This window comes from Grammomys surdaster, unplaced genomic scaffold (assembly GCF_004785775.1).
Source record: "Grammomys surdaster isolate TR1022 unplaced genomic scaffold, NIH_TR_1.0 190, whole genome shotgun sequence".
Classification (NCBI taxonomy): Eukaryota; Metazoa; Chordata; class Mammalia; order Rodentia; family Muridae; genus Grammomys; species Grammomys surdaster.
Genome location: NW_021604635.1, coordinates 1,520,578 through 1,545,701, shown reverse-complemented (window position 1 = coordinate 1,545,701; position 25,124 = coordinate 1,520,578). Strand labels below are relative to the sequence as shown.

The 25,124-nt window shown below is 51.3% G+C and overlaps 1 protein-coding gene across 1 annotated transcript in view; it reads right to left on the bottom strand.

Annotated features, from left to right (window-relative positions):
• Nr2e1 (nuclear receptor subfamily 2 group E member 1) overlaps positions 1 to 11,042 on the bottom strand; it is a 28,189-nt gene extending 17,147 nt beyond the window's left edge. The window contains exons 1-5 of the mRNA XM_028769029.1: positions 11,018 to 11,042; positions 6,424 to 6,569; positions 3,297 to 3,384; positions 1,690 to 1,925; positions 328 to 474 (exon numbers count right to left, since the gene is read on the bottom strand). Coding sequence (XP_028624862.1) covers positions 328 to 474; positions 1,690 to 1,925; positions 3,297 to 3,384; positions 6,424 to 6,569; positions 11,018 to 11,042 — 642 coding nt within the window. The remainder of the gene's footprint in view (positions 1 to 327; positions 475 to 1,689; positions 1,926 to 3,296; positions 3,385 to 6,423; positions 6,570 to 11,017) is intronic.
• Between the last annotated feature and the right edge of the window lie 14,082 nt (positions 11,043 to 25,124).

Genomic DNA, 25,124 nt, shown 5'->3' with positions numbered 1-25,124 from the left:
GTTTGAGACAGGGTTTCTCTGTGTAGCCCTGGCTGTCCTGGAACTCACTCTGTAGACCAGGCTGGCCTCGAACTCAGAAATCCGCTTGCCTCTGCCTCCCAAGTGCTGGGATTAAAGGTGTGCGCCACCACCATCTGGCCATAGTTAGATTTCTAGTTAATTATTCCATAGATAATTTGAAAGTCTAGAATGATACTGTTAACAGTAACTGGCTTCCTCATTGTTCAGAAAGCATGCTTCCCTGCTGGCATACGCAGGTGGCATCCAGCTTACAAGGCTAAGCACCCTTGCTTCCTTTCCAAGCCCTCAGCGTCCTGCTGGTCATACCTGATCTTGCAAGGACAACGTGGAAAAGGCTGGCACACTCTTTGCCCACTTGATGCTCATGAAGAGAAGCCTGGCAGCTGATTCACACACGGACTCAGTGGCCACTTCGTAGAGATACATTGGGGTCCCATTCACTTCATGGGGATACTGAGAGGAGGAGGAAAGACAAATACTTCAAGTGGGGGAACCCCAGCTTTGCAAAAACAACTGACAGTTCAATGCCCTCGTTAAGCAGAGGCTGGGCTGCTCTGGTTAAATGTTTCAGTTGCCTTCAAACATCTCTACAGAATTTGGGAACTGCTGTCTACTGGGGGAGGTAGGTTTGCTTTCTTGGGGGGCTTCTGTCCTCCAAAGGGGTGTCTGGCTCTTCTGCCCCTGAAGCAAAATTTTCTTGGGCTGAGCCATGTCCCAGGCCTGGCTCCCAATTTAGACAAGAACTGCTCGCATTTGTGTAAATACAAGTAGATGAGAAAAAAGTATAAATTAATAGGCATCCCAAACACAAATATGCATATGAGTATTTTTAGAAAGGATTAGTATATTATGGAAATATTTCAATTAGACATCTTAATCATTCACAGAGCATTCCCATTCATAACTGACAACATATTCATAACACTACTTTCCAGAGCTTATTATACACATCAAGGGTAAGAAAGCAATATTAAATATTGTGCGTGTGTATGTGCCCAGGTGTTTGGCGTCCTTACAGTGTGAGGCTGCAGCTGGCCTCCTCTGGGGGGAATCCTAGGTTCTTTCCCTTTAGTGGGGGCCTTGGGAGGAATCAAGTCGAGGCTTGAAGCGCAGTCCCTAGGTGGCAGCCTTCCCAGGTTTGTCAGGCTGTGACTCTGCTGGTAGGACCAACCTTGGGGGTTGGTTATCGTGGGTAAGGGCAGGACAAAAAAATACAGCCTTTCTAACAGTGATTTCTACATTTTTCTCTGTTGTGCTGAAACCATCCAAGATTATATATAGATCCTGGGGCATCTCAGGAGGCTCCTTCTCTCAGGTGGAGCCAACTTCTGTTCTAGTCAGTTCTGGCCCCTGGGAGCACCTGAGGCTGCCCTCTGGGATTAGACTGTTCCACTCATCAACCGTTTTAGCGTTCCCTAAAGGTGCAGGTTTCTGGCCTCCATCCCTCATCCCCGGGAGTGTGCATTTATGGCCGCCCAGAGGGTGGTTGGTCTACTGTGCGTTAAACATCAGCAACTTTGGCTCAACAGAAGGAGCAGGAGACTCAGAATGGAGCATCTGGGAATGCCTCCATCTTTCCCAGAACGCGCCTAAGCTCAGAACTGAGCGTGGCTACCCCCTCCCTTTGCTTAAGAGAGTCTCTTTGGACCCAGCAAAGCCACTACTAACCTTGGGCGTGGGCTGAGCCAGGCTCACAAGAGTCTGCCGTTCAGGGGTGGCAGATACAGCAGCTAACTCGAGACCGTGCGGCTCCAGTTGCGTGACCGCTGTGAAGAAAGCTGGGGCTGGCAGCGCCGCGGAGGGGAAGTGAGCAGCGGCCCCATTGTCTTCCTTGTGCCCACGGAAGTAGAGGGCCACCTGTTTGCGGATGGTGGACGTCCGAGGCCCCCGCTCGTGCTGCACGGCTACAGAGACAAACAGATGGACACAGGCCTGGGATTACAGGCGCGGTGACACTTGGATGCAGCAGGGGCTGCGGCTCCATAGTCACCTAGGGGCCGCAAGATTACCAAGGGGACAGAGGTGAAGAGAGAGGGTACGTTTTCCCGGCATGGGGGAGAAGCAGGGATCTGAGATGGACTACGAGTGAGCAAGATGCTCAGCCGTCCTTCCCACCCAGGGATCTCAGGGAAACCAGGAACCCTCAGGGCCTCCGAAATAACAAGGCACCCTGGCTCCCAGCTCCCAGCTCCCAGCTCCCACTAACAAGAAAGGGAGGCTCACATGCAATCAGGGCCGCAGAGATGGACTCCCCTCTACCTCCAGGTCTCCCCCACAACTGGCTTTGGCCTCCAAGGCTTCAGAAAAAGACATAAGCCCAAGGAACGCTGGGGGATGGGACAGGGGGTGAGCCCGTCTCCAAATGGAGGAAGGCATGGGAGACAATTACCACCAACAGTTTAAACAAACAAATTAATTCAGGGCAATCTTCCACCCGCAGAGCATGACAGGTTGTCAATACACAAGTTCAACAGGTTGGACGCTCCCTCCTGCTTCCTGAGCAGCCAGAGAGAAGGCACTCCAGACAGGCAGCCCCCCCACACACACACACCGCAAGGCTCCCTACACCGTGTCCCCAGCCTCTCCTCCACCTTCTCCCAGGCCCAGGGATGTCCTTGCAAAGTCCAGACCTGAGGAGGGCCGGAAAATGCGGCTTGGAGATTTCATCTAAATCCTGAAATTATTTAAGACACAAGTCTGGCTTGAATTTGGGCCTCAGGGGTAGATTGTGGGGGACACCCCTGTGTGTCATCCTCCTTAGCTACCCCCCCCCATTCTGGTCCACCTAGAAAAGGCTCTTGAAAAGCTTAGGGCCAACTCAATCTCTACACTGAATTTGCCAACGAGGACCTGAAACCTCGCGTTTTCCTCTCTGTGCTTGGAGAATTCCATAAAGACTTGAGCGCTCGATCTTGAGATCTTAGGGAGGTTACAAAAGACTGCAAGAAGAGGCGAGAAATGGGGTTAGGATCCTAAGCAGGAACTATGCAACTGGGCGTGGGATTCCTGCTCTGCAAACACTGCCGTGGTAAGGGTGAGCTTGGGGCAAGTTTCCGTGTGGGTGTGGGGCTTCCTGGCATACTGTGGGGTCAGCCGAGGACTGCTGCAGTCTCCGAGAGGCTACAACTGTCAGCCTGTGGCCAGTCCCCAGCATCTGGAGAGGGGAGTTCTGCTGGGGAATGATTTACATGCATAGGAGTGCCATCTATTTTCTGTACATATAATTTACTTACTACCCAATCAAAATTAGAAGAATAAAAGCATGTACTGATTACCATCTTTGTTCATGTTGACTTCCAAACACTTCTTCAGTCGACACGCCCTGCATTGGTTTCTGTGTGTCTTGTCTACGGGGCATCCTCCCTGAAACAGACCGCAGGCAGTCAGAGCCCCCCATAGCCCATAGGTGGGAACCAGAACCCCGATCCTGGGGTGTGAGACCCAGAGTGGGGACTCTGGACAACCCCGACTCAGGGAGGATGCCCAGACACAGGGAAATGGGAAACCTTGGGCACTCACTACCAGGTAAGTAAAGGTCTGGGATTCTCAGGGTTGGGACAGGAAGATCAGTCCTCGACCTCAGGGAGTTGGACAAAGAGAAAGGTTTTTCCTGATCTCCTTGGGCTAAGAAGAAGGAAACGGTAGCGGAGCAGAGCGCAGATGACGTTTTTCAGGACCGAAGACAGCGACCTGGTTCTGAACTCAGCCAGAAGCTAGCCTGTAAGTTAGGCCCTAAAGGTGTAGCCACCTTTGCTGCCTTTTGCTGTCTACTGCTGGCTGCCGTCCTCCCAGTGAGCCCATTGATCTGATAGGTAAACCTCCACCATTTATTCTTCCCAGGTCTATGCCCTTTCCTTCTGTAGTTAAGCCATCCTTACACAACCACAAAACAGAGACAACCCTGAGGTACTAAGGACTAGTCTCAGCCTAGATCTATGGGGAACAGCCATCGCTGGACTGTGAGGTGACAGCCAGAGAGAGCGTGGGGGCGGAGCTGGAGGGCAGAGGAAAACTCAGGAAGATCCAGGAGACAGTGCCTGAGAAGAGGGTGGGGGTAGAGTGAAGAATTAGCCAGATGATGGGAAAAAAACAGTTGCTGCTTTTCAAATATTTATCTGACAGGGCAGACAAATGTCTTATGTAATTTTACATGCAGGGGGAGGGAGAGAATATAAAAAGAAGATTTAGCTGGGCGTGGTGCTCCACAACACTAATTCCAGTACTCAGGGGCAGACGGATGGATCTTGATGAGACCAGAGCAGCCAGGACTACAGAGTGAGACCCTGTCTCAAACAAACAAACAAACGAACAACCTCCCCCCCCCAAAAAAAAAGAGGTAAGGGTTCCTCCTTCCGGTTGGTTATTTGATGCTGGTTTTGAACGCAGGGGCAGGGCATGTGTCTACCATTGAGCTGCATCCCCAGATCATGGGGTTTGGAGACACAGTCTTCCTGCTCTATAGTTCAGGATGACCTGAAATCTCCTGTGTAGCCCAGGCTAGCCTTAAATCTGTGATCTTCCTGCTTCTCCTTGCCACCACAGCCAGCTCAGATAATGTTTCTTTTAGTGTTTGTTTGTGTCAGTGTCATTACTCAGGGGACATGGATATAGATACATAATGTGTCTATGTTTTGTTTTGAAGCACTTCAGATGGAACCCAGGGCTGGGAACACTCTTCCACTGAGTGAAACGCCTAGCCTTCTGTACAAGTGTTTTATACACACACACACACAAAAATTTAATTTTGCCTCGCCATTTTAAATCTTCATAAACACTGAAGTTGGGATGAGTATATTTCCTTCTTGAAATACCCATAAGGAAAATTACACACAAGAGAAACTCATCTCATTTTCTTCACCAATTAAAATCCATCGACTTGGGCTGGGGGGTATAAGTCACAGCATAAATTCAGCATGCATACACACTGATCCAACCCAAAGCAAAATACAAATGTAGTTGAATATCCAATTGAAATTATATCTTCTCCAGTATCTTGATAAATATGTAAAGGCAAAATGTCTCCAGTGGGTTTTCGGTCCCATCAAATGTACGGAAGGTTCTGGAGCCAGAGAGAAGGAAGAGGACCCTCCATTTGACATCTTTATTCGTTTTGCCTGCTGGGTTTGCTATCACCTCTTTCCAATCACTCTGGATTGATATACACGTCTTTGAACTGATGATCACCTCTTTGGAAGCACACCACCTCAGCTTTCCCAATTCTGTCTGTTAGATACACGAATAAGATAATGTGGCCTGGTGTGGTGACCCTCGCCTGAGGTTGAAAGATCGTGAGTCTCAAGCCAGCCTAGGCTACAGACTAAGACCTTGCAACAACAACAACAACGACAACAGTATTCTAAGTAGATACCTGGTACCTGCAGAATCTCAAAGCTATGGAGCTTCTGGGACACAATCTCATGTGTGTATCTAATGTGATACTGGTGAGCTAGTGCCGAGAACCCAAGAAATCAGGCGAGGGGGTTGCAGAGGCCAAAACAACGTATCTAACTGCACATGTCTTCTTGTATGTGCTGCCAATCAAAATCTATCAGGAATGGGGAGGAGGCGATGTTCCATCTGAACAAGAACTCACTAGCACCAGATGACTGTGTGAGTTGACATGTGTCCTACACATTAACTAGTGGGTGCTTTTCATCCTTTTGGTTGACAGAGGTTGCCTCCCGGCTAAGGTACTCTTGGGAGTCTGGGAAGAGTCGAGGGGAGGCTTCTGTGCATAGGTGAGCAGCCTGTGGAGCCAGAGGGTTGACCACTTAGGTTGACATGAGCCTCTGACAGGGATGGAGTTAGCTCTGGCTGGACGCTATAGTTGGACTCAGCTCACCCCCTGACTACCCTGTGTCTGTGAGATAGGTCAGCCGGTGCCAGACTGAAATGCAACTCAACAGGTTCATCCTGAAAGCAGAAAAGGAAGAATCAAGGCTAACTAGCTTAGGGTCGGAACTTCTCTGAGCCAACCTTACACCTGCCTACTTCCAGAGCAGCCCTGCATCCATGGAGCCGAAGGACCCAGCATCTGGCAAGCTGCAGGGCTTTTGAGTAGCCACTGCTCACTTTAGAGTCTTAGGTAAAGGCAGTGGTGGTCCTGGCTCAGTGGTCTTAGACTGAGCTTGGCTGCAGCTGAGAATGAGAATGGGCTGCTGGCTTGCTTCTGCTTGCTTCCTTGAGTCCTCTGGGCAGGCCTTGTAGAAAAACCGTGGGAGTTCTGACTCTCTCCTGTAAACTCATTTGCCTTCCCTAACCTAATCTGGCCTTTCCAGAGCCAAAGGGCCACCCAAAGTAGAGACGGAGGAGGGAAGGGGACTGAGGTCGGGGAATTTAGAGGCAGAAATGGGGGGGGGGCGGACTCAGAGGGGAGCTGCACAGCTCAACCCTGGGGAGTACCTGGTTTCCAGACTTGCAGACATAGGTCCTATTCCTTCGGATGCTCCTCTTGAAGAATCCAGAGCAGCCATCGCAAGCGTAGACCCCGTAGTGCTTTCCGGAGCTGCGGTCACCACACACTTTGCAAGGAATATCTAAAATGCGGCCTGAAAGACCGGGTAGAGGGGGGAAGAATGAGAGGGAGCGCAGGGAGGAGGAGATGGAGGAAAGGGGAGAGGGGGAGAGAGAGATGCTAAGCAATCTGACCTCTGAGGGGATTAGCATCGAAGCTGCGGTAAAAGCAAATAATGAAGAGATTTTATAGCCAAACTTTTTTTTCCCTGAGCAAGTGTCAGCTTCCTACAATGAGCGTTATTCATGCACCGCTACATGTATTTGGGTCTCCTCTAATCGCCGAGACCCATTTTGGAATAAAAGATTACAGCAGGCCCGGGCAGCAGCTCGGCCCGCCGCTGCCTTTCTGCTCCGCCGAAAGTTTGGCTGCCTCCCTCCTCCGCTCTTGCATTTAACAGGGGGAAAAAAGTTGTTTGTGAGCGGCGCAAGGAGACAAACTTGAAATGTAAAAGGGAAAAGAAGAAAAACAAACACGACTGGAACCGGGGTTGGCAGCTGGGAGGCAATCGAGTTTTCTCTGAGCTGAGCCCGGCGGTTGTTATTATTAGGATTATTATTGTGATGTTAATACTCAGATTATTAGTGATAATAAGGGTAGTGGTAATTGCCCAACTTTCTTTTTACCTATGGAAAAAAAATGCCTAGTGCTGAGAGTTTGAGAAATTATTTCTTTTAGAAAAAAAGTTGAGGGGGAGGGAAGTAACCGGTCTGAGCAAGAGCAGAGACATCCAGTTGGTGGCTTTCTAGTTGGGGTAGCCAGAGGTGGTCACCTCTCCCCCTTTACCCCACGTTTTTCCGTCTAAACACTGGTCTCTTCCCTTCGCCCCCTTCGTAGTAGTGGCGTCTTCTGCGTTTTTTCTGCTGCTGGAGGAAGAGGGACTTGTTTTTGTTGTTTGAATAGCTCTAATTTTTCTGGGACTGCTACCCACGCAGGAGAAGTTTGCCTGGCCTCTCCAAGCCTGGCGGGCTTGGGTGTGTTAGGAAGAGGGCACTAGGAAGGGCTACGTGTTTTTCCTCAGGTTGGAGTCCAACAAGTGCCTGAAGCAAAGTTACTTACAGACGAAGAAAATTTTCTGAAAACAATGGGTATATTTATAAAAGTGTTAACACTGTCATTAAAAATTACAGTCAATAACAATTAACACCTGATTTCCCCATCGAAAGGGTCAAAGGCATTCCAACCCGGGACCAGGCGAGCTCGGGCCTCGTGGGAACCCCACAGTCGCTCCTGGAGCACCCAGCTTCGGGGCGGGAGAACCAGCGAGCAGCGGGCTCTGTCTGCGGAGGCCCGGAGGCGAGGGAAGTAGGAATTTAACTAGGGAACCCCGAGGCGCCTGAGACGGCTTGCACTCCGGGCCCTGGCCTCCTACTCAGGTGGAGGGGGGAGTGCGGGGGACCCGGCAGGGGGAGGTCGGTAAGGACCCGGCTCAGCCGGGGTAATTACAACCCCGCCGCAGCACCTGCCTATAGAGCCACCAGTGACCCGTCAAAAAGAGTAGCATGGGAATTCGGACGGCGACAAAGGCTGGCGGGGGAGGCGTTCGGCGTTGCGGCCACCGCTTCGGCGCCCCCTCTCCCGCAGGGCAAGAGCGGAGATTGAGTTGGGAAAGGGAGGGGTTGGAGTGAATCAAGTGTGGGTCTTGTCCTTCACCCCCTGAGGCCTGTCACTACTTCCCAAACAACTCATGGCCGCGTCTGGACCCCGCGGCCACGAGCTCTGAGCTCTGCTGCACAAGCACTCCCTGTGGAAACAGTGAACGCGGAGCTCAGATCTTCTAAAGTTCCCCTCCCTCTGGTCTTTTGGGGCCCCCTATTAAGGGCTCAGTAGCACTGTCGCCCCAGCTGTCCTTCTCTTCCCGGCAGCACTGAGAGTGAGTCCGAAAGGGAAGCAGTGGTGGCCCCTCTCATTATCCAGGCTTCTCTTCCAGATTGGAGCCTACGGTCACACATTTCTGGAGAACCCCAGTGTAGCCAGAAGACCAGCTCACGGTGGATGACCCCTTTCTGGCTCATCGGTCAGGATGCCCGATTGTCACCACTTGGACTTGCTGCTCAGCCTTGTTTAAGGGCTGACTTCCCCATCCAGTGAGCTGGGCTGGGGCGGGGCACAGAAGGGAGGGAAGCGAAAATTCCAGGGCATAGAGGGTCGACGCCTCAGCCTCCGCCACCCAGCCACGTTAAGGTGACTTGGGGTCACAGACAAGCTGGTTGACTGCGGCATAGCTCTTCTCTTTCAGCAAGCCGAGCGAGCTCAGACGGGAGTCAAGCCCGAGTTTCCAGAGGCTGGAAAACGGTTCTTAACTTCCCTCCCCAGGGGGTCCCCTCGGGGCTTTTTGTGTGTCATAATTGCCTAAAGATATATGGCAGCTTCGATTACTGTAATTACCATCAGAGGCTGTTGAAAGAAGTTAGTCTGGGCTGCAGGGGTGACTGGCGAGGGTCTTAGTACCACCCAGGCGGGAATCCGGGTAACAAGGCTCTGCTCTCCAGCCGGGCGAGTAAGATGAAGACCTCCCTGCCCCGCAGGGTCCAAACTCGCCCCGCTGCTCTCTGCTCTCAGAGCCCCTCGCTGCCTGGGCTGCAGGGCCATAGAATTTCGGCTGGCCGCAGCCAGGGTCTGAAAATCTGGGTGAAGCCATACTTTTTGCAGGGTCTTGCTCCCTCGTCCAGAGAGCAAATTCTTCAGAGCCATCGGGCGCTGACTAGAGTCCCCAGGCCTTCAAGGCCAAACTCCAAGGTTTGGCAAGTTAGAAAACTCAAGTTTCCCCAGAAAGTGCCTTCGCACATCATGTGCCCACCACTCTGACTCCCAAATCCCGAGGCTGCCAGCGTCTGCCTAGTTCTCAGAGTCGGGGTAGAGCTGAGAGCTGAGCGTCGCGCCCACCCCTTCCCTCATCTAGGAGGCCCCACTTTTGAAGTTCGCTGGAAGCTTCGAGCTTCAAAAGGGCAAAGCTCCCCTCAAACCTCTTCAGGTTTGGCTGTCCCCGGGTGAACGTGCCAGAAGGCCTGCCCAGGCTCTTCAACCTCGGTTTTTGCAATGGAGGGTTTGCAATGCAGCGAGAATGGCCTCCTCCTGCTTCTCTTGAGAAAGACTAACCCAGGAAAAAAAATTTTTTTTTCCTGACCCTACAGTACTTTCCAGAGCTCAGACCAGCCAGAGCAAGGATAGGCCAAGGCTACTGGGACCGTGGTCGGTTGAGCACTGAAGCTGTCTGTGATAGAAGGTTCCTTCTCTCGACCCTAGCTCTGAACAGTTTCCTGTCCTTTCTTTTTTTCTTTTTTCTTTTCTCTCGTTTTGTTGACGTTCACTTTACTCTAATTTTTAAACTCAGCATCCAAAATCAAAACAAACGCACAAAATGAAAACACAAGCTTCTTCTTACGGGGGAGAGAGGTGGAGGCGGGAACTGCCCCCACTCTAAGTGAGACTTCATTATCAGTCCCCAGAAGTAACCAAGACTCTTCCAACTTTCAAAGACCCTGGACAATGAGGGCGAGTGAAGGGGGAGGGGGCGGGAAGGAACTCACAGAGAGCGCCAAAAATGTTATAGGGGGAAACTACGCCGGTGCTTGGAGAGCTCCAGGGTGTGCGCACTAGACAGAGACCCTAGAACTCTCGCCTCCGGCCTGTGGAAGGCGGGAACTGGAAAGCCCCGGGGAGGTTGGAGCACCGCGTAGGCGCCTTCCACGCCGGCTCAGGCCTGCAGATTCCGTGCTCGCAAACGCACAGTGCCCTGCAGTCCTATCTTTGGAAGTCAGCAGAGGTCAGCTGCAGCAGTGCGGGCTAAGGGAGAGGAAGCTGCAAAGAAGAAGCGCAGGAGTGAGCAGGCCGCAGACTCCTGCCGGTGCATGGCTCCGGCTCGGAAAGTCCTTGGGATTAGGGATTTGGTCCTCTCTTTGCTAGACTGGCTCGCCATACTTTACATTCCCCAGTTCTGACCTACGCGGATTTAGGATTAAGGAAAATGTGACTTTTAAATGGTTTCTGCTTCCCAGTTTTGCAGGATTATTTGAAATAGCTGGAAACGGGGTGCAGAGCGTTCCATTCGAAATCCGCTTTTTGCAGAGTTGCTTTTGCGCGCTGGAGCTCCGAGTTTTTTGAGCGGCTGCGTTATTGTGTCGCCGCCTGGAGCTGCAGCCCAGTTCCCGCCCCCGTCTCACCCCTCCCACCCTCAGCACCTGCGGCTAAATAGAAACCACTCGCTGGACCGGTGGGCTGCCACGGGTCGCAACCTTCCTGCTACACCAGGGACACCGGGAAGAGCTAGCTAGCATCCAGAGGCAACGAAATTGCTCTCCTAGTTGCACGAAACGCTCCAACGCAACAGTCTAAGAGAGCTAGGCCAACGGCCACCCAAGCCAGATAGAGTCCCACTCTGGGGCTCAAATTCAGAGCTCTCAGAAGGACCACCCCGGCCTCCCAGCCTGCCCTCCTCAAGGCCACGCGCCGGGACCCCGCGGCTGCCCGAGAGGTACCCACTTGTTGATCCGGCGGGCTTGCTCATGCTGGCGGTCCCGGGGCGCAGCGGCTGGTGGGCACTGCCGGATTCCCGGCCCACGGCGCCCACGGCGCCCACGTCGCCGCCGGGCGCCGCCGCTCTCCAGCCGCCCTCCAGCCTGCGAGGCTCCCGGGCGGGACAGACAGACAGGTGGCTATTGGTTTGAGCGCTGCCCCCGCTCTCCCGGGCGCTCAGAATTCGTTCCACAGTGAAAATGTAAGCATCCTTAAGTTTCTTTCCCGGCTCTAGCAAAACTGCAGCAGCTGGGGATGCGGCTTGATGTGGACACAGTCTTGAACAGATGGAGAGATGGACAGGCAGGCTGAAGAGGGAGGACAGCGCGAGGGGAATATTGAAGGGCAGAGATGGAGACACGGAAATGCTCTTCCTACGGAGCAACGAGGGCGAAACCCCCCTCTTTCCCCATGCCTGGTACTGTTTCCAATCTCTCCCTCCACACAGGGTGCAGAGTGGGCAGCTCTCTGCAGACCGCCGATCTTCTGTGGAAAGACGAAAATCACAGCCGCAGTCTCAGGCAGATAAGCTCCTCGCTGCCGGAGCCCGGGCGCCGAGAGGGCAAACTAGATTGCTGGGAGATCTTCCAAGGGGAGAGGTGGCCAGATCCGAGTTTCCGGGGACAGCCGCGCACGCAGCGGCGAAGGGTCCCCGAAGTTCATTACCCTGTGACTTTGTGCCTGTCGCTGCGGGCCGGGTCTCTGGTAATATCTCCAGTAGCGTTCTGACAGGCAGCCGCGGGGAGGGGAATAGGGCGTCCCTGGCCCACTTAGCTTTTCCCCCAACTCCTGGCGGGGTCTGACGTCAGCCATGTGTGGGGAGGAGATGGGAAAAGGGAGGGGGTTAAATGCTAATGATATTAATGAACCTCCAAGCGGCTTCCAAAGAAAATGCAAGCGCTCTCGGAGCTGACGAGTTAAGAGTGTGAACACAGGCGAGCGGCTCCGTGCGTGCGTGATGGTGAGGACGGAGCCGCTCTTGTAATAAAAAAAAAATATGAATTTTTATATTTCACGGCAAGGGAGGAGGGGAGGGGTGACTGGGCTCTCTCAAAACGCTTTTCCCTCTCTCCAGAGTGCCAGACAGATAGATTCGTGGAAGATATTGGGTAGCTGTGTCTGTGTATGATTGTGCGCGCCCGGACATTGCCATGTGAGTTGGTTCATTGTTGGTCCCGTGCCCCTTCTGTTGGGTAAAACGTGGATCTGGCCCGAGGTGAGTAATTTATTCATTTTCCAACTATCTATGGAAAGCCAGAGCTGAGGACGCGGTGGGGACTGGGCTGGGCTCTTGCGGTTCCTCGGCCTTGGCATGACGGGTTTGGGCACCACGGCCGGGAGGGCTTCGCCAGCTTCTTGCAGGCAAAACCGGCCAAGCCGGAGCTGGCGGAGTCCCTTTCGCCTCCATTACGTGTACTCAGCGGCTGGAAGGCAATGCCTTCCCTTCTGTGGTTGGTCCCCAGCGGGCGTCGCTGGCTTCCCCCTGCAGGCCTGGGGACTCTGGAGAGCTCCGCCACCTTCCTCTCCACCCGGGTCGCCTATCCGAAATCCTAGAGCTCTCTGGTGTCTTGGCCGTGGCGCGGCGCGGGGACAGCGCGCGCCGAGGGAGCGGTGATCTCCGATCTCTAAGAGATTAATTCTATTTAAGCTCCCTCGGCCGCTTGAACTTGTCTAACAAGAGCTCGCCAGCCTCTCCTCGGGTCGTGGGCCTGGCCAGGGGTCAGAGGTCACGCCTCCAGCCCTCCAGACCGAATTGGAGGCTGGGGGGTGGGGGGTGGGGGAGCGGTGGCCAGCGATCCTCTTCGTCGCTGGCCCACCCTCGCCGCAGCTCCCTCCTCACCCGGCCGCAGAGTGCTTGCAGTGCCTGCTGGTGTCCCCTGTGTGCCGGCTTGGCCCTGCAGGTCTAAGGCCCGGGTCCCAACCTGCAAGGGCTGTACGCTCACGTCTCAGGCCGCAGCACGTGAAAGCAACTTTCCCCGGATTGCCCGAGCCTGGGAGGCAAGGAACCACGAGCATCACACACAGCAACAACCGGGCTCAGGGCCAGGCCACCCGGAACAACCGAGAGGCGGGGGACGGTTTCCCGTACCACCTCTCCTTTATGGTCTTTCAAACTAGAACCAGTATAATGTATGGTGGGAATTTTTAGATGACAAGGAGGGGAAATTAACAATTTTTTTTGACAGTCATCTTGGGCTATCAGCAAGTCCTGTTTGTGGCACAGCTTAAACTCGAACTCGGTGCACAGAGAGGAAAGGCATTTCCGGCTAGGGTTTTAGAGACAGAGTGCCAGGCTCAGCTTTGGGTCCTCGGGTCTAGTTCTTGCCAGAAATCCAATTGCTGCTGCCGCCGCCAACACCACCATCGCGATGTGGCGGCAGAAGGGGGCGCTTGGTCCAGGACAAAGGACTTCGAGTGGAACTAATTTGCCGCGGGCAAAGATGTGGGCAAGTGGTGGTGAGAGCTAAACACCGACTTGTCTTCAGGGAGAAGTTTAAGGATCTGTGGGCAGCAAGAGAACTAGGGATTTTTCAGGTGCCCGTCTGGAAAGCAGAAGGATGTGGCTATCCTGGATTCCAAACGACTCCCGACTCCTCTTGCCTGCTGACTCATTTACAGACACCAAAACTTGTGAAAAATACTCCCAAACTCGGCACAATTGTCCCCCAATCAAAATTGGAATGTTCTTTCTCCAGCCACCAACTAACTTTTCATCGAACTAGGTGTGCCAAGAAGCCCACTAAACAGACACGGGTGCACACACCCCACCCCCAACCCACACCGAGAGAACTATCAAATTCTGGCAAAAGCCACAGGGGCTACCCACCCCGCAGCATATGCGTTCTGTATTCTGGGCGCTCGACTGTAATTATCCGCGCGCTTTGCATAATTCACAATACAGTTCTGAAATCATCGTGATGACTTTCTGGCATGATTGGTTTGGTGGTAAAGGCAGCAACTAGCTCCAGAATAGGCTGGCGGCCTGAGGATTCTACAGCCCCTAGATCCTCAGAGAAGCCTCTGCTCACGCCAACCAGCTGAAGGCCACAGGGACCCTGGCTCTAAACTCTGGAAAACTGAAGCTAATTGGGACACGGCTCAAAGAAAAATCTTTAGCAGAGCAAAGACTGACTTCATTTCCCATCCACTGGCCTAACACGCTGCCTGCCTCATAGGAGGTGCCACATAATGTGGGAAAGAAAGGAGCCCTTGGCAGACTTCCCAAGGGGCCTGCTTGAGGCACAGTGAGGAAACCAGGAGATGGGAAATCGGATCCTGCCCATCTAGCTGTGTAACCTTAGGCAAGTGACTAGACCTCTCCGACCTTCAGACTGTTATTTATTTAAAAAAAAAAAAGTAAGATTGTACCTTTGTTCAGCTTCCAGTTTCCAAACTTTCCCCTATGACACTCTTAAGGAAACCGACTGATACAGGGAAACACCACCTATCCCGGGAACATCTTTAGCAGACACAAAGATACATTTTTACGTTGGCAAAGAAAAAAGCCAAATTTAGAGGTCCTCCAGGACCAGGTCCAAAGCTAGCCCCTTATCTCCTCTATCGCCTCTGTCTGTTTGTATTCATGACACAGTATTGGTCTCACTGTGTATCTGGTTATCCTGGAACTCACTATGTAAAACAGGCTGGCTTTGGCTTCATAGAGATCCTCCTGCCTCTGTCCCCTAAGTGCTGGGATTAAAGGTGCCTACTTCCCCCCTCACCTCTTTTGAATCTGCTGCCTCAACTTAAGCTAAAGCCTGCAACCCCAGCCAGGTTTATTTCGTTGAAGGATGACACCATTTTGATTAGGAAGAAAAATTCAGGCAAAAATAATTAGCCCCCACCATGTGACCCCTGGGAGTGTAGATTAATGGTATGGCCCCTTTCTTACTCAAAGAGACTGGGGGTGGGTACAGACACATAAAAATGGTGGGGTGGGGGGGGGGCAGAACTAGAGGTTTGGCTCAGAGGTTAAGAGTACTTGTTACTGTAGCAGAGGACTTGAGTTTGAATCCTTGAACTCTCCTGGAAGCTCACAACCATCTGTAACTCCTGTCTGGAGGTCTGACGCCCTCTTCTGGCCTCCATGGGCACCTGCCATGCATGTGGTCCACACGTATATGCAGGCAAAACACCCTTGTACCTAAATCAGTATTTTTAAATCTGAGATGGGGGGAGGGAGGAGTTCTCTGTGTAGCCTGGGCTGTGCTGCAACTTGCTCTGTAGATTATGCTGGCTTCAAACTCACAGAGATCCAGGTGCTTCTGCCTCCTGAGTGCTGGGACTAAATAAAGGTGTGTGCCATTGCCACCTGGCTAAACTAGTGTTTTTAAAATGGTATTTTAGATTGAGGTAAATGCAGGAAATACTTGGAGAGTATACAGCGGTCCCCAGATCAGTGAGCAGCACAGTGGGTCATACACAGATTCTGGAAAGTTGGTCTTGGTCTGAGCGCATGCTCTGAATGTGGTGCTTCTGAGACCAGTTTTTATAGATCTTTCCTCCATCCAGCCAGTTTAAAGCAGGGCTTCAATTCCTGTTAACTAGGCTGTGTGAGAGGTACGTGAGAGGACCCTTCTAAGCCCCAGGGTGGGGGACCAGCTGCATGTGGTGCTTGCTCAGCCATTCACTGGCTTCCCCCTAAATGATGCCAAAGTCTCCTTTCTCTGCCCCTCTCCCTTACTTCTAAATGGAAAAGACCTAAGGGGGGGGGGGCACGGGGAGGCCCTGAGCAGCAGGCCCTGCTGAAGTCAGTGTGGAACTCAGTCCTTTCCTTCTTTACATGATTGTTTGCATGAGGGAGAAAGGTGCTTTTCAGTTACTTCTAAGTTTATTGCTAGCCAGCCCCTGGCTATGGCTTGCCCAGTAGGTGGACCATAGGGCAGAGCCCAGCAGGTAGCAGGTGTCCACTAAGGTTCTGCTAAGTGGCAGGCTGAAAGAACTGTTACCAGCCTTGCTTCCTATTCTTCAGTTCTCCCAAGGGCCTCTTGACACATTGCTTGGCTGCTAACTCTACTCAGCAGAGAAACTCAGAGAACAATCCAGAAAGCAATTCCAGTTCCTCCAAAACACAATGGGCACTGAGTTGCAGTCTTTTTTTCTCAGCACAATGCAGGACAGTGCTTCTAAGAGTTGTCCGTTATAAATTCTGTCTCTGTATTTACACACACACACCACTTGGCAGAAGAAATTCAATTCTAGAGTCAATTAGAGAGGAGAGACTTCCAGAGTCTCACTGCACCTTGCACTAACAAGATTCAAATAGAAGTGTCTGCCCTGCTGGGCTGTGGTAGTGCACGCCTTTAATCCCAGCACTTGGGAGGCAGAGGCAGGCAGCTCTCTGAATTTGAGACCAGCCTGGTCTACAGAGCAAGTTTTAGGACAGCTAGCACTATAAAGAGAATCCCTGTCTTGTAAAACAAATGAGGAGGAGGAAGAGGATGAAGAGGAGGAGGAAGAGGAGGAGGAAGAGGAGGGAGGGGCAACGGGAGGAAGAGGATGAAGAGGGGGAGGAAGAGGATGAAGAGGGGGAGGAATAGGATGAAGAGGAGGAGGAAGAGGAGGAGGAAGAGGAACAAGAGGAGGAAGAGGGGGCAGCAGCAGTTGAGTGCTCAGCCCCCTGTGAGCTTAACTCTAGTGGAGCTTACAAAAGTGGGATATATAAGCAAGCCTGCTTGATTGGTGTCACAAAGCCCCCCACAGTGGGACAGCATTGAGCGAAAGGATATAGGGACAGGTTCAGGGTCCCCAAGCCTTGGGAGGCACAACAGAGTTTGACTTTCTAACAAAAACAAAAGACTAAGGGAGCACAAACGTGCTCCTTCCTGGGAGATACTGGCCCCCCATCCTCATTTAGCCTCTTCAGTTTCTGTTCGTTATCCAATTTGGTTTTCTTGTAACCCCAGACTCTCAGAGCACACAACTCAGAAAGGGCCATAGTACACATTCATTTTACTGATAAGGACACTGGGACCCTTCAAACAAACAAACAGAACCCTGCCCTTAGTCACTCATCTGAAAATACAGACCACATTAAGAATCCTGGTCTCTTGATGTGCCTTAATATCCACTGCAGAGGAGGAAGCCACCCCATAGCTCCTAAAAAGGCTTCTGGAAGCCCCAGTTACAGGAGCCTCACTGGGTTCCCACTGAAGCCCCAAGAGGTAGGAGCAGTGTCCTGTGCGTCCTGAAGGGACAGTACATTGTTTCTAAGACCTCAGCCTCCTTTCCTCACACTCCTTCAAAGGTCCCCTCCACCACTGCTTAAGTGTCCTAAGGGAGAGTAAGCCTGGGAGCTCTTTTGCAGTTTTGTAGATGGACTGACTGATAAGTTACAAGAGAATCACTCAAAGGTACTATATCTGCATGGAAAAGGCCAATGACTAGAACAAACAATTACCAAATTAGATCAGCATGGATTGACAAACTGGGCCTCTTATTAAAAAAATCATTTTAGCACTAACAGAAATAATTGTTAATGTTAAAACATGTATCCTGATTTAAACATGGCTAACACATTGGCGAATGCTTATGTCTTCAGAATCAGTCCCCATCAACACAGGGAAACTCTAACGTCCCAGTATGCTTTGTTTAAGAAATGTAGTTCACGGGCTGGAGAGATGGCTCAGCGGTTAAGAGCACTGACTGCTCTTCCAGAGGTCCTGAGTTCAAATCCCAGCAACCACATGGTGGCTCACAACCATCCGTAATGAGATTGGATGCCCTCTTCTGGTGTGTCTGAAGACAGCTACAGTGTACTCATCAATACAATAAATAAATAAATATTTAAAAAAAAAAAGAAATGTAGTTCACACAGTACTCTGTTGTCCTCAGTAATTTCAGAATTCACATCACTTACAAAGATGCAGAGTAGCTATTTAAGGAAGTCTGCTTAAAAAATAATTAAAAAAAAAAAACACCTCCAAAACAAAGCAAACCTCCCTCTCTTTCCTCTCCCTTCCCCCAACCCCAAGTGCTTGGGCAAGAAGGAGACAAGCAGTGGGATTCACAGGAGGTCCCTAAGTCAAACGCTGCAGCTGTGTTTTTAAAAAGGGTTGGATAAACTACAGCCGTTAATAACATCTGTATCCGTATCTGTACAGGCTAAGACGATGATAGGGGTAATGAGATCTCATGCTTCAGGGCATAAGATGATTGCTTGCTGGGAGCAAGGACTGGCCTTTCAGGTACCGGAGTTCACAACTCAAGAACTAAGTTGCAAGAAGTTCTCTGTCTGGAAAATTTCACGTGGAATGAAATTTGAAGTCTGACATTTCTATCAGATCAGAGTGTTAACTAGCGGAGTGTTTTTAAATCTGTCGGTCTCTCTCCACCTCCACCTTCACCACCTTCACCGGATATCACTTCATGGGCATCTCTGCAAGATAGGGTCCCCATGTTCAGGTGCCCTTTTCTTAAGGTTGAAGTTCTTTGGTGTTTTCATGCCTTTTAAGGCTGAGTGAATACTAAGTAACTATTCAAAAGAACAGTGAAGACAAGGAGGATACATAGACTTCAGTCCCTGAATTTATGCTTAGGTACTATAATGGATACTTAGCCAATTTTATATGCTTCACATAGTTGAAACCATACACTCTGGGATTTCCAGTTGTTGTGGTTAAATAGTGCCTCCAGTTATTTATGTACACTCGGGGTGTGCAAGGCATGGATTCATTCCAAAGGTCCTCTTCTCTAAAGTGGTTTTTGTTGATTGATTGCCATGCTGAAGATTAAACCCAGGGCCAAGCATCACAGTTAACACAGTTTTGCAAACTACTGTGCAAGCGTTAGCAGGGTGAAGCTACTTTTACGCAGCCAAGTCAACCTGTACTGAAGGTCGCAGACCAATAGGCTGCTGGGAACATTGAGGAGAGGTTGATACCGGTTCTTTCCAGCACAGTGGTCACAGCCTCTGGCCATGGAAGACAATTGTACCTCTGGCTTCATCACTGCTACTAAGCGTTCTCTTTGCTTGCACTCAAAAGGGCTGTTCTGGAGCATATGACGGTTAATGAGATGTTTAAGTGATGCTCCGAAACAGGTTTGGGTTTTTTTTGGGGGGGGGGGGGGATGCTTGCAGCTGTTGAGCTGCAGACAGCCATGGGAAATTTGTCAGGAGCTCAAAGCACCATCGTTAATAACCATTATTCTGTTGTCTGGGATGTTTGTTTAAATACTGTTGACACTGTGTGCATATTGTCATCGTCTCTAAATTGTAGCTCTTAACCGCTGAAATGTTGTTGAAGACCACCTAGGGTTTCCTCCGCGTGGTGCTGAAGCGTGCATTCACCTGATGGGTAAACACAAAAACAGATTTTTTTTTTTTGGTTTCAATTTTTTCCTCATGTGCAACAAGCAAGACATTTTCTGGAAGAGAGGGGGAAATCGCTTGGGTACAGTTGAAACATACCGTGAAGACCCCACCTTTTGTATCTTCCACAGAGAAATAGAAAATGAACAAACCGAATTAATACAGCTCAGGTCTTCGGCACACTCGAGAATCTGTGTAGTGTGACTGTATTTTAAGACTAGCCATTAAGTGAAGAAATCAGCAACTATTCTTCTCACCAACCGCGTGCTACCCACACTTAAATTTTGCTTATTAAGTGAGGTCATTCGGTAGCAGGATGTCTTGGTGGGTGGGGGTGGGGGATTCCAACAGCCCGACTCCCAAGTTGAGCGCTGCAGATCATGGCCGGGCAGTACAAAGCGTTTTCTATCTTGACTTATGAGGAGACAATAGCTGGTCCTACAAAGGCGCCACCTGTGACTTAACTCGGTTGACATCTCTGTTAAGAAGGGCAGAAGAGGGGTCGCACGTGCACACTCGGAGCACGCCGGCCTGATCCACCTTTCGGGCTGCGGCAAGGTGGCCCGGGTCTGGCTGGGGCTTTGGCCCTCGGTTGCAAAAATGGGGAGCTGGGGAAGGAGAGGAAACCCGGATGCTGGGTGCCCGGGGAGCCGAGCCCTGGACCGCCAGCTCGCACGTCTGCCCGCCGCCCCATTTCACAGATGCGGAAAAGCGCGGTGCGGACCCGGGCCACTGGCCGCGGGTGAGCGGGGGTCCCGGGTGGGGCGGCGAGTCCTGGTCTGGGGGGCCCAACCTTCAGACCGGTGGCTTTTTGCTTCCTTCCCGAAGGTCGCTGCTGACAAATCTATCTATTTGGGGCAAATTGTCAGTGAGAAACTTCCGCTCGAACTGCGCTGGACAAAACGCGCTGTTTGAAAGGGGTAAATCCCGCGGCCGGCGCGGCCGAACAATGCCGCGGGCTGAGCGCCGGGGGCGGCGCGGGCCGCACAAAGGGCGGATTAATTGGGGCCGCTGCGGAGCGCGGCGCTCCAGCCCCACTCAGCCCGCGCCGCGGGGCGCCCCATTGACTGGGCCCCGAGCCCCACTTTTCACAAACTCCAAACAAAAGTCAATTTCTTTTTTATAAGGCGGGGGAGGGGGCGGCCGCGGAGATTCTCCACCCGCTTCTCGCAGAGCTCTTACTTTGGGGGGCTCGGGGGAGTGTGGGGGGATCGGGGTTGGAAGGATGGGGATTGAGGTGAAGATCCTGGAGGAACGGTACCCAAGGGAAATAGAGACCCTGAAAGGACGGGACCCCTAAAGTATGGAGACCCTAGAAGGATGGGAACCTCTACGGAACTTTGGTGAGACCACGGAGGGACAGGAACTCTAAAGGAACAAGGGATGTGAACCTGGGGAGGAAGAGGAAAGGGGTCTCGGGACTGGGAAAAGGGTGACCAAGGATGGAGGGGGACGTGGGTGTGGCTGCCAGACCACTGTCCCCGCCCCTCCTGCTCTCTGTGGAAGCGAGGGGGAGCTGTAGCCTCCCTGTCACACCCTCCAGGCTGGATGGAACACCGGCGCCCCGTCTTGAGAGTGGCTCTGACCCTGATGAGGAGTGGTTCTCTGGGTTGGGGAGAATACATGTAGGTGACTTGGGAGACACAGAGGAACGCCCCTATTAGTACTCGAGCCCTGGCAGGTTGGATCACCCGTGTGGCTACCACACTTAGCAGCTACCGTGTTCTGACTGGAGGACAGAGGGGCTGTTAGTCTACGACGTGAGGTCTGGGACCACAGACTTCTGCAATTGGCTGCTGACAGGATACTGAGAGTTCGAAGCCAGCCTGAACTACTGAGAGAAATTAACGGGGGCGGGGGGGGGGAGAAAGGGGAAGAGAGGGGAGGAGAGGGAGAGAAGGAAGGAGGGAGGAAGAAGTATGGAGGTGGGGGGGGTGTTGAATGGGAAATCGTAACCTGTAACTGGAAGAAGTGACTTATGGGAAAAGATAATTACTCTGTAGACACACATACTTGGAGAAGTGATCATGATTTAAAACAAACATAAATTCTCATCATTGTCCACGGTGTAAATACCACAGACAGTGGAGTCTGTATCCTCCCGTCAGATTGAGAGACCAAGGAGGAGTGCAGAGCCCTCTCGAGCTGACACTGAGAGGAGGAAGGAAATCCCTTTAACAATGGATGCTTTCCCCAGCTTGCAAGGCGGCTTACGAAGGTGGGTGTTGCCCAGTCCTGGTCAAGAGGCAATGGCCACAGTCCTCAGCCACAATATGCTTTCAGCTGGGCAGGAGCTACCTGGGGTGGGGTTGGGGGGCTAGAGGGGTGGGGCTGGCAATAGATAGAGGGCTGAAGCCCACAGCTGACAAGAGGAGTTGGGTTATCTGAGGAAATTGTTTCCTCTCCTGTGTCTTCTCTACCATGGCTTTTTTGATTTAGAAGTTTTTAAGGATTCCTGTGGCATCCTTCCCAGGGGATTCAGGCACTCCTCTGGGTGGCACAGTGGGAGAGTTTGATATCAGGTACCAAAACAGCGGCATTAAGGGGTAAAAGAAATCTTGAGGAACAGACTCAAGAGGGCAGAAGACAGAGACCTGGACCTGGTGGTGTCAAAGCAAGAGTTGGTGGGCAGACCCGCTGGCAGAATCCAGTCTAGGCTCTGATTCAACCACATTTTAAAGCTGTCGATTTAAAAAGATCTCTGAGCCAGACAGTGAACCCTTCCAGATTTCTGTTGAATCTGAGGCTGTGAAAAATCAAGGACAAATATTTATCTAAAGATGTCACAACTTTGAATTTCAATGATAACTTCTCCGCTAATTTCTGGTCGGAACCTAGAGCAGCTGTGGCTATTGTGTATTTTGAATTCCCAGAAGAGGAATTTGGGAATCCATGTTTTCCTTCTGCCAGTCCTCAGTCTGCTTTCTTTTGGTTTGTTAGTGCCTTTTGCAAGTGCAAACAAATAAATGCTGAGACCCTCCGCTTATTGTGAAAGTTACAAACTCCTGCCAAAAATTAATATAGTATTCGACCTTTATCGGCAACTATGGCCATGATGCTCAGTGTAAAGCCTACTGTCGTGCATTTTGGGATGCAAGAATGAGCCCATTGGTGAAACCACCATACCAAAGCGATGTGTGTGCCTTAGATGGTGAGTATGGCTCCTAACAGGAGGTTTGTAGCCACAGCCTCTAAGAGCGCCCGGCGTAGTTGCTTACATTACTTTTTTACAGATGGAATTCTGCTGAGCATTATGGGAGGTCCATTCACACACAGGGATGTACATACTGATACTAGGCCTCCCCGTGACTCCCTGGTTAACTTTTTTCCTTTTAATTCGCGTGTGTCTGTGAGGACTGACCTTTGGAGGCCAGAGGTGTCAGGTTAACTCCAGGAGCTGGGTTTACAGGCACTTGTGTGTCACCGGAAACGGGGTGCTGGGAATTGAACTTAGGTCTGCTCTCTTTTTGTTGATGGTCACCACCCTGCCACCCCTAGACAGGATTTCTCTGCATAGCTCTGGCTGTTCTAGAACTTGGTGTGTAAACCAGGCTGGCCAAGAACTCAAGAGATCTGCCTGCTTCTGCCTCCTGAGTGCTGGGGGTAAAGGTGTGCGCTGTGTGCTGCCACCACTAGGTGGCGCCGCCGCCGCCGCCGCCGCCACCACCTCCACCTGGTGCAACACCAGTTGAGCCACCTTTCCTGCACTCCTTGGTTAACTTGCAAACGAAGTTTGACATACTTTGTCTTTTAAGAAAAAAAAATACTTATTTTGGAGTTACTCAGTGTGGACATCATTAGAGCACAGAGGTCAGAGGTCCTCAAAGTGTGAACCCAGCTGAAAAGAAAGGAGTCTTGGCAGCTCAGGCTCCGAAAAGTACCGAAATGATAGGGGAGGGGCCCAAATGACCTCTCATTCTGCAACAGAGACACTTGCTCATCCAGGTTCATAGCTGCTTTATTTATAACAGCCACGGTATAGATGTCCACCAACAGAGTAATAGATTATGACAATGTTTTTTTCACAATAGAATATAATTCAGCTATTAAGAAAATCATGAAAAGGCTGGGCGGTGGTGGCACACGCCTTTAATCCCAGCACTTGGGAGTCAGAGGCAGGTGGATTTCTGAGTTCGAGGCCAACCTGGTCTACAGAGTGAGTTCCAGGACAGCCAGGGCTACACAGAGAAACCCTGTCTCGAAGAAAAACAAACAAACAAACAAACAAACAAAAAGAAAAGAAAAGAAAATCATGAAAAGAATACACATGGAGCAACCCATGGCTCCAGCCGCATATGTAGCAGAGGCCCAGATCGGGAATCCATAGCCAGGAGCCAAAAAGAAAGCCTTGCATCTCAAGGACTTGAAGGTTCAATCAGTCACAGGATGAGAAGGTGGTTGTGGGGCCAGACTGTAATGCTAGCTGTTGGGAGGTAGAGGCAGGAGGACCACAGTCACCTTTAGCTACAGTGAGATTGTGAAGACAGCCTAGTCTATGGTATGAAGACCAACAAACAGGAGGGAAGAGGAGAGTGGTGGAGAGGAAGGGGGAGAGAAAGAGGGAGAGGAAGAAGAGAGGGAGGGGAGGGGAGGGGAGAGGGGAAGGAGAGAGAGAGGGTGAGGGAGAAGGCAGAGGAGGAGAGGGAAGGAGAGGGAGACATTGAAGGTATGTTTCCAAAGCTTTGCCCTTCTGAGTCTCTCAGTCCTCTGAGCTTCACTCTGCCCAAGAGTGAAGCCTTTAATAGGCTGTCCTCCCAGGAGCAGAGCTGAGGAGACAGTCTGAGCCTCAGCGCACTAATCAAGGTCATGGAACTGAGATATAGTTAACGTTTGATGATGAACTGTATCAAGCCAATACAATGCTTTCCGAATATCCGCACAAGTAAAAGAATGAGATAAAAGCCTGCAGGGGAGAGTGAAGTGGAATGTATGCTCACGCCTGAGCAGCTGTGTTAAAAATGAGAATTTTAGTGTCCACAAAGAGGCCACAGGGACAGCATCACCCACCCCTTCCCAGCAATGCATTGCTTGTGTTATAATCTCTCTCACACACACACCCCACTGGGCACCATGAAGTTTATTTTTTATTAACTTTATATGAGCAGAAGCAAACGTTATGTAGTCTTCAATGGATTGCACTTTGTTCTCTCTCAGTGGGTTTAATACTGGCATGGAGTTAATTGTGGCAGTTCCTCCATGTGGTACAGCCGTTCCCAGTGGTGTGTAGATGTCGTCTGCTGTGGGGATGTGACGCACGTGGTTAATACTGGAGTGACCTCTGGGGTTCCATCTTCTCCAGCTCCTCTTCATCTCCCTGGGTCACTTCTCCCTCCAGCGTCGTCTCCTCTTCCCCCTGCTTCTCTTCTTGTTGCCCTCCTCCAGTGTCTCCTCTTCCCCCTGCTTCTCCTCTTGTTGCCCCTCCTCCAGTGTCTCCTCTCCCCCCTGCTTCTCTTCTTGTTGCCCCTCCTCCAGTGTCTCCTCTACTCCCTGCTTCTCCTCCTGTTTCTGTGGAACAGATCTGCCCATTTCCACCTCCCCAATGGTGGAACTGAAGGCAAGCACCCCCTCCGTTTGGCTTTGTCTTGTTTCTGTTCTCCCAAATCGTTCACTGAGTTTTATAGTTCCCCTGCTACCTTTAAGTCCTTGCCCTAATTAGACTTGGTTTTGCAAATGGTGTGAAGTGGGGAGTTAACCTGTATTTGTTCAAGGTGAGTGTGTCTTCTCAGTGATTAGTTTTTTTCTGGATTATTACATTTATTTGTA